The sequence below is a fragment of the Vidua chalybeata genome, chromosome 2, assembly GCF_026979565.1.
Source record: "Vidua chalybeata isolate OUT-0048 chromosome 2, bVidCha1 merged haplotype, whole genome shotgun sequence".
Lineage (NCBI taxonomy): Eukaryota > Metazoa > Chordata > Aves > Passeriformes > Viduidae > Vidua > Vidua chalybeata.
In genome coordinates this window covers 63194649-63209007 of record NC_071531.1, presented here as the reverse complement: position 1 = coordinate 63209007, position 14359 = coordinate 63194649, and the positions used below count along the sequence as shown (strand labels likewise).

The following is a 14359-nucleotide window of genomic DNA, read 5'->3' as shown; positions in this document are numbered from 1 at the left end:
GCCGATGTTCTTCTTCCTCTCTTCCTCCTCAGTGAGGCGGGCGCCCCCACAGATTGGCCCATTTATTTTAGAGGACGAAGAAGGGAACCATCCTCTGGTACCATTTGTTGCAGTGCGCTGTCACGGGGTGCGCTGGGCGGCGAGTGCAAGGGTGCAACCGTCCCCCTGCGAGTTCTGCAATCCCAGCTATCGGCAGGTTCGGCGCAGGGACAGATAACGAAGACACGGGTCTTGGGGGAAACCATCTTGTCCATTTATGGGATGGACAAGATGGAGCCCCAAGACAAGACTCGGGGGGTGAACAGAAATTTTATACAGTAACTCAGGAGGAGGGGTGCAGGAACATTAACCAATGAGGGTAAAGCTGAGGAGTGGTCTAAGGTGGGACTAAACTATTATAAACCTATCAGGAGAAGTAGGGGAGTGGAATAACACAAAGTAACAAATAGGGTGTCGAGTACAACAAAATAGACAGGGAACACTCTGGAAGGAAGGGTAGGGATAGGGAGGATTGACAAGGAACATTCTGGAGAAAAGGGGTGGGGAAAGGGAGGACTGACAACTTGGAATGGAGGGGGTTAGGGAGGACCCGGGGAAGATTGGCAGCTTGGGAGAGGAGGGGATTAAGGAGGAGAACAGGGGGCAGACATGAACTTCAAACAAAACACACTACAACAACCCTTCACAGCCTTGACAGTGGCTACCCTAATGATTGTAGGTGGAACAGGTTTCAGCACCAGGGTGGCATCATTAGTAAAGCAGAATCAAGAATTCAATTAGTTGACGATGGCTGTAGATGAAGATTTAGCCTGCATTGAACACTCGATCTCGGCCCTTGAAAAGTCTGTAAGATCCCTGTCAGAGGTAGTATTACAAATCGTAGAGTATTAGACTTAATATTTTTGCAACAAGGAGCATTACGTGCTGCTCTTAGGGAGGAATGCTGTGTATATGCAGACCACACGGGAATTGTGAGATATAATTACTAAACTAAGGGAAGGCCTCAAATGGAGAAAGAGGGAGAGAGAGGCACAGCAAAGCTGGTATAAGTCTTGGTTCAATAGCTCCCCTTGGCTTACCACGCTACTATCAACCCTTGCAGGACCTGTGATATTGTTGTTACTAAGTTTAACTTTCGGACCTTGCATTTTTAATAAAATCATAGACATTGTAAAAGGAAGACTAGAAGTAGCTCATCTAATGCTTATTAGAGATAGGTACGAAGCATTGCCCAGGGACTCAGAAGTAGATGAAACCCTGGTCTTAAGCTACCAAGAGTTAAAGTGTTTTAATGAACAAATTGGTAAAGAGTAAAAGGAGGGATTGTAATAAATAAAAAGGTCTTTGTTCATCAAAATGAGCATTGAAAGAGATAAGAATTTGATGTGGGAGGAGAAGGAGTGGGAGGGCCTGAGGGAACAGTAAGTATCCTGCTTAAGAATTGTGCAGATGCAACTAGCATAGAAGACTGTGTAACTAATTATATACAAGTGAACTTTTAGGCCAAGGACAATTTGCAAGGAAGATGAAGAGCCTTCATCCCTACGACCACCAAGGGCAGAAAAAAGACCCCCTAGCAACCAATTGCACAGGCCAGAGTGCATTGAGAGAAAATACGTCAACTTGAAAGAAGAAAAAAAAAAAAAGGAACTATAAAAACAAAAAGGGCAAAGGGGGAGGGTGCGCCATGGTAGAGCAGCAACTCCCCGGCCGCCCAGCGCTGTCTTTTGCTTACTACCGCTTGCTTAATAAATTCTTATTGATTTATCTATAATTGGCCTCCCCAATTGAATTTGTCCATAGCACGAGACAATGAAGAACAATGATGGATAAACCTCCAAAAGCTGGATCATCCATGTCACACGGCCCACTTTCCAGACTGCTGTGCTAGGCTGTGCTTGGCAGCATTCAGCTTCTCACACCTCAGTCTGCCACTGTTTTGTTCCCCACAGCTGTTCCCACTCTGACACTTCTCTGCTCCCCCCACCACTGCTAGCCCAGCGTGCTCTGCTGGGCTTGGACTTGCCACTGTCAACAGCAGACATGGTCTTTACTTTAAAATAAAATAATAAATGAAATGAAAACCAGTAAGCTCTCTTTCCGTCACCCTGGAAAAAAAAAAAAAAACACCTTAAAATTTAGGGATTTCTTCTCTGGAAACTTCTTTGTCCCTTTAGGAAATCCAATTTTGCATGCTGACTTGTCACAGGACGAGTGCGAGCTTCACACAAGCCCTGCCTTAGCCTCAGATTTTTGGCAACAGCTTAAATTTAAGAAATCTCTCTGGCCTGCAAGTTCTAAGGATGGCAGATCAGGTCTATTTATAAAAGGAGTTATTTATTGAACAGACAGGAGGTAACACATGAAAGGTCTTAACCTGAGTTAATTCTGACACAGTATAAAACAAAAGAACTAGCAGTAGATTACATAAAACAGTGCATGATAGCAAAATAAACACTCAGCCACCAGAGGAATAACCGCAAAGCAGGCGTCCCTGCTCTGAGGAGAAACTCCACATTTCCAGGAAAATGCACAGAAGATTTCTGCTTTGTGAAAGTTTGATGTAGCTTATATAGTTTGTAAAGGCGGGGCCTGTCAGTCAGAATTCCAGTCTGTCTTTCCAGATGGTAATCCCATGGTGCCAAAATAACTCACTACAAGACAGCTCTGTCTGCTTTGCGTTAACTCACTAGTTAAAAAGCAATAGATAAGCTCACGTAGGGGGTGAGATGCCATGCTCCATGACTTTTCTCATACAAGTGTCCATTGACTTTTTTTCCTCCCCATTTGGCCATTACTGTTGCTCAGAAAATCACATTTGCATGTGGCTCTTACTGTAACTCAAAGGGGAAGGTGGAGGAACTCTTGGTTCTTTTCATCACCAACATTAGTAGTATCTGTGTGCAGAGAGCTATTTTCTTCCTGTATGTCAAGGTGTTCATATGATTCCTCTCTTCCTTTTTTTCTAGACAAAATAGAAATACTTATAAGAACTAGTGATGTGTAAATTAATCTCCTAGTAGGGGAACAAGAACAAGACACAATCACCATGAAGATAAGTCAGCATTTTCCACTTTAGTTTTATCTGAGTAAAATAAGCATCCATTCAACAGTGCAGATACATTCTTGGTTTCTCCATCTAGTCCTCCATCAATGTTAATTCAGAGCTGAATTAACTGTCAACTGTTCCACTTATTCTGATTACAATATGTTTGACAGCCCAACAGGTCCCAAGATAACCTAATCTTGCTTAAATTGTTTAGACAACTGCACCTCAAAGTATATTATTATCTCTAAAGCATGTTATAACTGTTTAATAAGCAGCATGCAAGTGAATCTCTGTGTACAGAGAAAAATGAAAAAAGACTGAGGCATAATAATTTCAGAGTTTTCTTTCTCATGTGTTTTTGCTGTACCTCATGGTACCCATAAAACGTCTCCTGAAGCTTACCAAATTCAGACTGTGATAAAATCTTCAGACAAATATTCAAGGTCTGGATTTAGGTACTTCTCTTCAATTTGAGTCGGAGGTCCATTTTGAGGAGGTGGTTAATGGTTTCCATTTCCCAGTGCCAGAATTACCTTTCCCCATTTACTGCTCAGTTCTTTTGACTTTACTCCTGATGCCCCTTGTCCAGACAGCCCGTTCACATTAGGATTGTCTTCCCTTTTTCTTAAAACCTAAGATCAGCCTAGCAATCAATGCTAACAATGCAGTTGTTTAATCATAACTATCTAGCTACAGCTACTGAGTACCAATTTTTTTAAAGTTCCAATGTTTGGCTCAAACCCTTCTTCAAATCTTGAGGGTCTTGGTATCAACAGTATCTTAAAAAATAAGTACTCTAATGATTGTACATACCTTGAAACAGCAAAGTACCACTGCTATTGCCACTGCTATTGCCACTGCACCAAACACTCCTAGCACAATTTTCCCAGTGTTACCTGAATTTTCTTTAAAAATACAAGTACAAAAAAAGTGCTTATTGTTCAATAAATATATCAAAGCTATGATTTTTTTCTTATTTATAATCTATAAGGTATGATTTAGGGAGAAAGAAACATTAAAAGGAAACAGAGACAAGGACAACAATGTTCAAGTTACTTGACTCATACAGTAAGACTTTGAAGTGATACTTTACTGACTTAAGTGTGAATAGCTGAAAGGAGATTATTTTACTTAATTGTGCTGATAGCAAATTCCATGTGTGCTCATGGGATAGGATTTGACAACTTCTTAATACAAGTCCCATTTAAAACCAATCAACTGCCCAGTGTGCTAAACACTGTCTCCAGGTAAGGTGCTTAGTGCCATTAACAGCACTGCTGATTTACAGTAGAGCAGCTCTGCAAATGTTATCCAGCCTGGATCAAAAATTTCATTACTCCTGCTGCAAAATCTTTGCAACTTTAATCTGAAATATTGCCCAGCTTCATAGTGCAACCACGCAATCTAGGTGGACATAAGAAATCCTGAAATGAGTGATAACCATGGATTCCACAGGATATCAAAGCCCAACTAGAAGAAACCTCTGCACAGCACCAAACTGTCAGAAGAACTGTATGGCTCTTCTACCTCAGGTTGTCTTTTCCCCTGCTGTGTCTTGTCCAAAGAATTTTAAAAATTCTACATTCCTCTGGAAACTTCATATGAATGTCTGGAAAACAGCTAAAAAATAAGAACTGCTAAAACAGAGCATTTAATCTAGTCATTGCCTTTAGCTTGACTCTGTAACCACATGCAGACCTATGTTTATATCCTGTAAATTCCTTTAGAAGAGCAGCTTTAAGCTGCAACCCTTCCTTAAGCAGGAGAGATGATTGTAAATCTCTTTTTTCCCCTCAAAAGCCTTCTTTCCAGTGGCCCTTGGAAAACCTTCTGATGGCTAAGAAACTGCTGTACTATGGCTGCCAACATGGTCTAGCCCATTCCCTACTTTCTCCAGCCACTTATCTGCTTTCAGGCTGTGCTGAAAGCCACAAAGGTGCTCATCTGTAGTTATTGTTACTTATTCTAACCCCTTATCTGTTATGTTGTCTCTATTTTTCATACCTTGCTGGCTTGCTTCAAGTTCTCTTCTTTGTTTAGAAGAGGTGCCTTTTATTAGTTCTCAATCTTTTCAGTGATTGTACGCAATTGTGTGAAATGTCTGTGTGCTACTGTTGTATGTGCTACTGACAATGAAATAACTGTAAGTAAGATTTAACAGCTGGGAATTTACTACACCTCATAAAAACACAGGCATTTAAACATATATATCCCCAGGCCTAAAAAAGGCCTGCTGCGTAGAATTAAAGCTTTGAAAATAACAACTGTTTGTTCTCAACAAGCTTTCTTCTGCAGCCAAACTTATACCACAAGCTTTGGGCTTACCATCATCTCTCTGCTACATTTAAAGCTATGTTTGCTGTCAGCAGAGCACTTAGGACAGAATTCTGAGAGCCCTGCTGTGTCCTCAGCTATGACAGCAGTTGGTGGCAACTGAAGGCAGACACTGATTTTGTAACCTTTGCCACAATAAGCTGCTGACTGAAAAAAATAAACTTCTAGTCTTTAAATAAACACATCTTTGGTAACTTTTTTTTCCCCTGAGCCAACAAAAATAAAATATGTCTCTCTTCCACCCAACTCTACCAATCACATCAAATGACACAAAAGTAAGCACATGTTGCATCAGCGTACTGAGAGCTGGCAAACAGCTGTCACTGCTGTCCCAACTACATTCTCACCCATTCACGTAATGAAGGCTGAAGACATTCACAGAGAAAAGCATCTTCCAGTGGAGCCAATGTCCCTCCTCAAGGAGTATATTCTGAACTCTAGAGCTGTTTCCATGACTAGTTTTAAACTCATTCTTGTAGTATTGATTCTTTTTATGTAATAATTGTTTTTGAGATTTCTGATTGACCCTTTGGCTGTGCATTGTCTTAAATGGTCCTCAACCTCTGAAATGAAAGGAGCAGCAACTTACCGATACGCAAAGTTGTCACAGCAAGTTTTGTGTAGAGAGGTGTTGAGATATTACACAGATATTCTCCACTGTCACCTGCAGTAAGATGATCCAACCTCAGTGAAAAGTCACTTTCGTTAACCTGGACTCGAGGCTGGTGAGAGTGAAATGTGCCATTGAAGGAGGCCAGGACTGAGGTCACTGCATTTCTGTGTAATGTCCAGACAACACTGAAACCATCAGTGCTTGCAGCGTCTGAATTATGGTGCTCTCTCCTTCCACCATAATCACAAGGAATTATGGTGCTCTCTCCTTCCACCTTAGGCAGGTGGTCTGAAACAGATAAAGAGCTCTCTGCACTTTTTTTGGAAAATACTTTGAAGGTTATCTAGACATTTTGTGATTTTTTTTCTTAGGTTTGATACTACCATGAACAAATACAAAAACATATTTCACTACGTTGATATTGCATTCAAATATCACAGTATGTTTCTAGAAGCATCTGAAGATTTTAAAAACACACGTATCTTACACTAAAAAATCTAATTGATATTTGCAATATTTATGAATACTTTATGAATCATTTTTTTAAAATTTGATTATTTTTCCTCAATTGAGGGGCTCATTGATAGAAGTGATTTAGTCTCTTCTATGTTACTGTGTAAAAGAGCAGGAAATTCCACATGCTGGGAGCAGAGAGAAAATGGAATTGATCAGATACCTGCATATCTGAAGCAAAAGATAAAACACAACATAATTTAACTAAAAAGATTGTATGAAGTCAAAAATAACTTTCAGTTATGGTGAACTTAAGTACTTTACTTGTCTATGTTGAACATTTAACAATTAATAAATAGCTTTAAAAAAACAGGAAAGGGAAGGAGAAGGTAGGTAAGTGGAATTAACACCTAATATATAAAATACTAATACAAGACAAATTAACATCATAGCACGACTACGGATTTGACAGCAGGGATTTGACAGCAGTGGTGGCTAGCAGTCAGCTGGAGAGGAAAATAATAGATTATTTTGACATGGTGTAACTACACTTGATTTCTGTGAGGGAGGGGGGTTTAATGAACAAAGGTGTGGGGCTGAAAATCATCAAGACAAAAAAAAAAGCAAAATTGTACCCCACGCTGTTATTATAGAAACAAAAGGAAAGTAGTTTGGTTTCAAAATATTCTACTGAGGGGTTAGATGGATGCAGGGAAATGCAAGTACATGTGTAATGATATGTACCTTTTTCTCTTGCGGATCAGGCAGAGATAACAAAACAGACACTTACAGTGCACTTGCTAGCTACTAGGATGCCATACTGGAAACCTTCCATATTGTAAGCTATTCCATGTAAATTAAAAACTGATCTCTTGTTCTGGAGTTTATGCAGTGGGTTAGGAACTGCATGTCTGCATACACTTTAGGGGGTAATCAGGGTGATGGAAGCATCCATGCAAATCTCACAAGAGAACTGCTCTTGCATTGCTCTTCCTTCAATTAAAAGTATTTCCTAAGGAACAGGAGAGGTTGAAAACCACCAGTTATTTACTCGAACTGAATTTCCAATGAAATTCAGGAGGAAGACAAAGCAGTCTTTCATAATCCTGCTTTTCCTTAACTAACAAAATGAGCTGCTGTTTTCCAAAATGCAAACTGTTTGCTGCTTTCCATTCCCATGCACCCCAGCACTCAGACTGGTACTTAAGGATGCATGTGAACAGAAGTACAATGAAAGGATCAAACAGTACCAATAAAAGTCTGGCAAAAGATGGGAAATGGACAGAGTAAAATTCATGTGCAGCTAGAGCAGCAGGCAAACTTTCACCTCCCTCACAGAACCCACATATTCTCTAAGGTTTCAATGTATTTGTCCAATAGGCAGAATTCTTTCATTGACAGAGGGTAAAGTTTGTTTATTAGGCACCTCTTAAAATGTGAAACTGATATACAAAAGATGTTAAGAGTCAAGGTAACTTACAGAAGGGTGAGCTAGCTCCTCTCATTCCTACTTTTTGGAAGTAACTTGCAATGCTGCCTTGTAATCCTAACAAATGCATTTCAGAGAGAAAGGTATATTCTTTTGCACTGTCCCATATCCATTTTGCCCCACTGCAGAAAGACTGTCTTTAGTTTAACTCTGAAGCCAGCTGTGAAATTCAGTAACAATGCTGAAAGAGATTTCATTCCTACCTTGCATCTTCCATTCAGCAGCCCACACTTCATGATCCAAATGAATATGACAGTAGTAAGTATCTGTCGTGTTTACGATGTCCTTGTCACTTCTAAGAGAATAGAGAACTCCATTCCTAGTTTCCTCCTGATCTGTCCCTTGGATGGATATATTGCCCTGTACCCAAGATATAGTTGGTGCTGGATAAGTGAGAAAAGCATAGCACTTCAGTCTTCTTTCTGTGTTTGTCTTTTGGTATTCCAGTGCATAAGAAGAAGGAGCTGTAGATGAAAAAAAAATTTAAAAATAAATCCTACTACTTATGAAATGGTTTTTAACTTGAACTGATTACTCTTTTGAAATACCACTGCGGAGAATGAATATAGCCGAGAACAAAACTTCATCTGTGTTTGATTTCAGAAGAAAGCACAGCTACTTACAAGGCCAAGATTTGTACTGTTCTGAGAAGCCACATTATGTGTACCACATAATTACCCCTTAGAAATCAGGGTGCAGTAGGTTATGAAAACAAGTGCTGCACTAAAATTTTCCAATCCATGTTGCAATATTTCACCAGAGGAAAAAAACTGCTGCATAACACCATCAGGCCCAAAAGGTGCTCTGCTGGGTTGGAGGATTTTGATTCCATGGGAGAAACAACACAAGGAAATCTGTTGGTGCCATCCCATTTGCAGTGTTGTGATCCAGGGGTTTTTGACGCCTTACTGACCTTTTACACGTAGCAGCACTTCCACTTCTGTTCCATCTTGTGCTGTTCCCACGTAGCAGGTATAAGGGCCCTCGTCAGTCATGCTCAGGTTACTAAGTTTCAAGGAGGCATTTCCACTAGGGATGCTCTCGTGGAAAAGGTGTGTTCTGAGTCTGTAATGTGGATCTTGTTCTTTCAGTTGATCCTTCTGCTGGTAGTAACTGTGCACATATTTGTTCTCTTTTTTCCAGTGAATTACTTCATTGTGCCCAGCTGGGAAATGACAAGGGAGGATGCAATCCTTGGAAAACAGCCCTGTTACTACCTGTTCTGTAAAACCTAAAGCCCATAAGTACAAATGAGTATGTTTAATCCAGTCTACAAGTATATTTCTGCACCTTTTTATCCCTGACAAAAAAAATGCTCTTGTAGGTGTGCCGAAGTCTCTTTCATGACTTTTCTGTCACATGAGTCTCTTGAGACAGAAAGGGTGTCCCTTCAGTTTAATCAGGATTATAACACAGAGCTCTGCTCTTTGAACTTCTAATCAGTTTATGTAGGAATCCCAAGTAAGCACCTACATATTCAAATCAGCACACTGCCACCTTACCACCTGAGCGTCAAATGTGTTTCTGTGTCTCGAACCACATCTTTTCTACCTTAGACTTTAAAAGCCTTTTGAGCTGCAGCTTCCTACGTGTTCAAACATTCACAGTGCCATGCTGCAATGCCCCATGTTACCAACCACCCTCACACAGTGCCAAGAAGTTGTACCATCACAGGGAAAAAAGACATGGTGCTGCAATTGATGGGAAGGACAGAACTTCTTGTAACAGCTTTGCCACCACAGACAGCATCAGGAAGTTCTGTCCCAGCCCCTTGAGGTAATTAGGGTGTGCATTCCATCAACTGACACAAGTGATAGCCTCTCATTTCTGCCAACATTTAACTTAGGCCTTGCTGGAATACTAGAGCAATTTAAAATTAATCTTTTAAAAAACTGACTGCATTGACTTAGCATCATCACGTTGACCTCCTTGGCCAAGGTCAGACAACCTGTTAGGCTGGTAGTGAGTGCCCAAGGGCAGCTTCCTTCTCAGACATTCTGATGCACTCTCTAGCTCATCTGGCAGAACAATCCAAATGACTTTTCCTTAGTCTTCTTAATGCAAAGTCAGCCAATTTGCTGCAAATAATTTTCAGTCTGAACTGAAAAGCACAGCCTGCTGAGCTGTGGTACAGAAACACTGGCAGGTAACAGTCTGGGGGCTCAATGGCCACAGCCATCCATGCAGCCACCTGATAAACAGTCTTTAGCTTCAGAAGTGTTTTACATTACCCAAAATTGATTCTTTACCATTAATAAACAGTGCTTGAATTCACTAACTCTCCTTAATAAAAATTAATAATAATGGTTTACTTTATTATTTTTCAGCTAAAACTTACCCCAAAGTGTAGCACTGACGTGAAATAAACAGATAATGACAGCTGGTATGTTCTGTCCTTTCATTTCTTCATTGGTTTGTAGATTCAGGTCAAACTGGCAAAATAAAAGTAGGGGAGAAAACCTCTTTAAATGCAGATAAAAGACATGTCCATATATAATTTCCTTTCTACAGCTTGCTAAGGACTATAGCCCTTTTTATCACGTTTTTGTTTGCAACAGACTTGGTCCAGATTTTTGACCTTAAAGTCATTCATTATGTGATCCTAGCCATTACATAATAGTGGAGGCCCACTCATTATCTTGTAACCCCTTGCAGATTGACGCTTTATTTTTAATAAATAGAAAGTGTTTACTCTCAGTGTTGTTGCAGGGCTAGGGAATATTAAGCTTCTTTATTCCTGAACAGGACACCAAGGAAAACCCGTCAAGTAAAATTTGCAAAAGGATATAAGATATCTCCCTTGTCAAACCTGATTTTCTTCACTTTTTAAAATATTTTTCTGATTACTGCAACATTTGACTTTCTGGGGTGGGAAATTTGACTGCAATTGCAAATATTGCAGATAAAGAGAACTTTTCACATTTTTTACACTTTCAAAAACGTGTGCATGGAATTCTAGGGTAGGAATGCAAAGGAGGAGACTCATCATATCTTCTGTTTTGCCAGACAGCAATGAACTGGAACCTCTCATGCATAACAGAAAAAGAATAACCTTACTGTAACTATTACCTGAGTGGAGGAAGAATGCAGTCTTACTATCTTAAAATACAGTATACCCCAGTGGAGAAATTACCTCATGAATCAAGTAACTTGAAACGACTTTAAAGGATTTTCCCTAGTCCTTTTTTTTCTCCCAGAAGGCGGCTATAGGTACCATTTCTGACTCATTTAGCCAGGCTTGCTAGCCAGACCTTTTAGTATTATGAATAATTTTGACTGGTGTGTAAGACTGTATTTGTGGTGGATGTGAATCTTAAATCCCAAAGATTTTTGAGTATTATTTCTTTTGAAAAGCTAGTGTGCTTGTTTTATGTATTCTCACTATTCTTTTCAGAGAAAAAACAGAACAAAACAAAAAAAGATCAGAGGCACCAAAATATTAAATCTGAAGCAGAACTAGATGCAATGGTAAAATAAACATTTGATATATAATTTTGTTCCATGTCAGCAACAATCGCCAGTATCTACCTTCTTTGCCCCTTGCATTGGCAAGTGGGGTACATCATGTTTTATTGGATTTTTTGCTTATTTACCTATCACTTCCAACTTGATCAACAAAATATACTGTGCTTGATGTTTGCATTTCAGAAACTGCAATCAATGCTGTATTTCCCTTAGTGAGGGATCTGCCATGTTTAATTGACATGTCACCTTTCACCAGCAGTGATGCTCTGAGAGTAACATGGTTCCAGTGGTACCTCTGCGATGCCTTTGGGGGCTGCATGGACAGCGCACACTGCCTCCCATCTTCTAGCTGTGCCCAATAACCCTGCTCCAAAATGCACAACTACAACTACTTAGCTGAAAATTTTCATGTTTCAAAATTTTCATCACAAACCATAGCTTTGGATCTTCCCATTAGAGAAAAAAGTACGCCAGTCTGTAGAAAAATCTGAGGAGTGTAGGTTCTGGCCAGTCTTTTCAGCAAGTTTGGGGTCTTACAGGAATAAAGTGTGTGTATGCTGATAATTAGAGTCACACTGCAAAGTACTGAACAAGCACGCTTTTCCTCTTTGTCACAGATGTAAGTGGCACAACTGAGAAGTCATGCCCTAAGGCTTTGTAGTGAAATATCAATATGAAATTATGTATACAGACAGTGCACAAGTAGAATTAAGTTCACTGTAGTCATGTTAGTTACTGATGCTCCAAGTTTCAGGAGAATTATTTCATACAGAATCACCACAGACTCAACTGGAAAGCAGCTCAGCCAGGGTTTCTAAGAGCAAGGCAAGGTGTGAAAATACATCTCCAAAGACATACTGAACAGCTCAAATAATGGTAGGGGGAATGCTGCATTTGCTTTGGCCACTGCAGGAAAAGAAGACTTTCTTCTGTTAATCAGTGACCAAACTGTATCAAAATATTTCCCCATTTTTGAGCTCTGCACTCAAGCTGAAACCTGATCAGAGCACTCCTGCAGCAAACAGCCATCAGGATTGGTGGCTGTTCAATGTACTTTGTGACCTCTTCGAGAGCAGATATGCATATTGAAATATCCTCCTTTCAAATAAAATTTATTTATTTCTTAGTACAAAGGATTCAGATTTATTCCTTTTCAATGCAACTTAACAACAACACATTTCAAGCGTACACACACTTATGAGGACTGGGAAATACCAGAAGATTTTAATTTTTACAACAAGCAAACAAGAAAAACAAACATGTACAATTCTCAAAAAGACATGTTAATCACATACTGCTAAAATCTCCTGCCACAATTATACCAGCTTTCTAGAATTTCCTCACTGAATCTTCAGAGGATTTCCTAAAGTAAAACAGAAGTCATTCTCTGCCTCCCCACAATGAAACCTTTACAACTTAAATGCTAACTTCATACTTCAGTTGTTGAGAAATACTCCGAATGGAAGAAAGTTTCCACAATCTCTCTCCCTGTTGGTCTTTGCCTCTCTCCAGCTGCACTCTGACCGCCCCACCCGCATGGCTCAGGGCTCAAGTAATACAAGTTCGTGCCGTCTGTTTAGGGGAAGCAGCTCTTTTTACACAGATCTACGATTCGACACACGCGAAGATTTCACACCTTTTATGTTCCCTTCTTCGGGCTTAAAAAACTTTTTCTCTTAACCATGTCTTTTGCCTGGCAAACCCAAAGTTCCTGCAAGCTGTAACAGAGGAATTGAGTGAGCAGTAAGACGCTTACAGCAGTCACGATGCCGCTCCTAACGCGCTCGGAGGGGGGGGGGGGGGCGGGGCAGCGACAGCGGCAATTCTCTTACGGGTCAGAGCGCAGGAACCTAGCACGGGGAGCGAGGTCAGATCTCTGCGGGCCCAGGAGAAAAAGAACGTAAGGTAAAAGTAATCATGACACTCTTCTCAAAAAGCTGGTCACCTGAAATAAGAGGTAGGTGCCTAGGCCTACCTGCAGGGTTAGGTAATTATTTTCTAACAGTATTTTAACAGTGAATCATTCTCTCCGGACAATTCAAGACCTGTGTGTCCCATCTGGTTTCCAGCAGAACAAAACGACTCACGTATTTTCGGGAAGAGGGCTTACAAAAAACCCCAAACAAAATGCAGGAAGAAGTGGCAAGGAGGGGTGTGTCCCCTCAAAGACCTTGGCTGGTGCTACACGTAGACAGGTGACATGTGTCTTGCATTCACAGAGTCATTTTGGTTGGAAAAGACCTCTGAGATCACCGAGTCCAACCTCTGACTGATGAACTTCTCAACTAGATCATGGCACTAAGTGACACGTCCAGTCCTTTCTTGAACGCTTTCAGGAATGGTGATGTACCTGGACAGCTCATTGCAATGCTTGAAAACCCCTTCAGTGGGGAAATTCCTCCCAATATCCAATTTAAACCCCGTCGCAGCTTGAGTATATGTCCTCTTGTCCTGTTACTAGTTAACTGGGAGAAAAGACCAACCCCCACCTGGCTACAACTTCCTTTTAGGAAGCTGTAAAGACTGGCAAGGTCTTTCCTGAGCGGCTTCTCATGGGAACTGCACTTCACACCCTTCACCAGCTCCGTTGTCCTTCTCTGGACACGCACCAGCGCCTCAAAGTCTGTCTGGTAATGAGGTGTCCAGAGATGGACACAGCATTCGAGGTGCTTCACCAGTGCCAAGCACATTCCCGGGAGACGGAGCTTTCCCACCCGCTGCCTTCCCCATCCCGCCCCAGGGCGCTTCCAGCCGGCACTCGCGGGTAACGCTACAGCTCTCAACTGCCGAGACTCACTTTTCCGCACCGCCAGCTGCAGAACACCGCACCTCAGCCCGTGAGCTACCGCCCCTGCCCGCTCCGCACCTGCCTGGAGAGAGGCGTTCCGAAACTTGTCTTCGCGAAGGGAGAAAAGTTGATTGACTAGCTCCCGTCAAGTGCCTCAGCAGGTGAAGG

At 41.0% G+C, this 14359-nt stretch overlaps 1 protein-coding gene across 7 annotated transcripts; it reads right to left on the bottom strand.

Annotated features, from left to right (window-relative positions):
* Nucleotides 1-2318: 2318 nt before the first annotated feature.
* HHLA2 (HERV-H LTR-associating 2) lies at nt 2319-14359 on the bottom strand. 7 transcript variants are annotated; one of them, XM_053936275.1, is made up of 7 exons: nt 14270-14350; nt 13160-13279; nt 10277-10370; nt 8852-9169; nt 8142-8402; nt 5973-6284; nt 2319-2965 (listed from the first exon to the last, which is right to left on the bottom strand). In XM_053936275.1, the coding sequence occupies exons 3-7, from the start codon at nt 10338-10340 to the stop codon at nt 2832-2834; spliced, it is 1089 nt and encodes a 362-aa protein (XP_053792250.1). In that variant the 5' UTR covers nt 10341-10370; nt 13160-13279; nt 14270-14350; the 3' UTR covers nt 2319-2831. The 7 variants fall into 7 exon arrangements, with proteins under 7 accessions (XP_053792250.1, XP_053792253.1, XP_053792249.1 ...); XM_053936278.1 differs by having other exon boundaries at nt 14201-14270; XM_053936279.1 differs by lacking the exon at nt 13160-13279 and adding an exon at nt 3863-3954 and having other exon boundaries at nt 2847-2965; nt 14270-14359.

Excerpts from the sequence above, each read along its gene's own strand:
- HHLA2 (XM_053936274.1), bottom strand. The coding sequence starts at position 10,340 with ATGAAAGGACAGAACATACCAGCTGTCATTATCTGTTTATTTCACGTC. Across the intron at positions 6,285-8,141 it reads TGCTGAATGGAAGATGCAAG|ACCACCTGCCTAAGGTGGAA; the intron begins GTAGGAATGAAA and ends TATCTGTTTCAG. Across the intron at positions 2,966-5,972 it reads TGTGACAACTTTGCGTATCG|AAAAAAAGGAAGAGAGGAAT; the intron begins GTAAGTTGCTGC and ends TATTTTGTCTAG.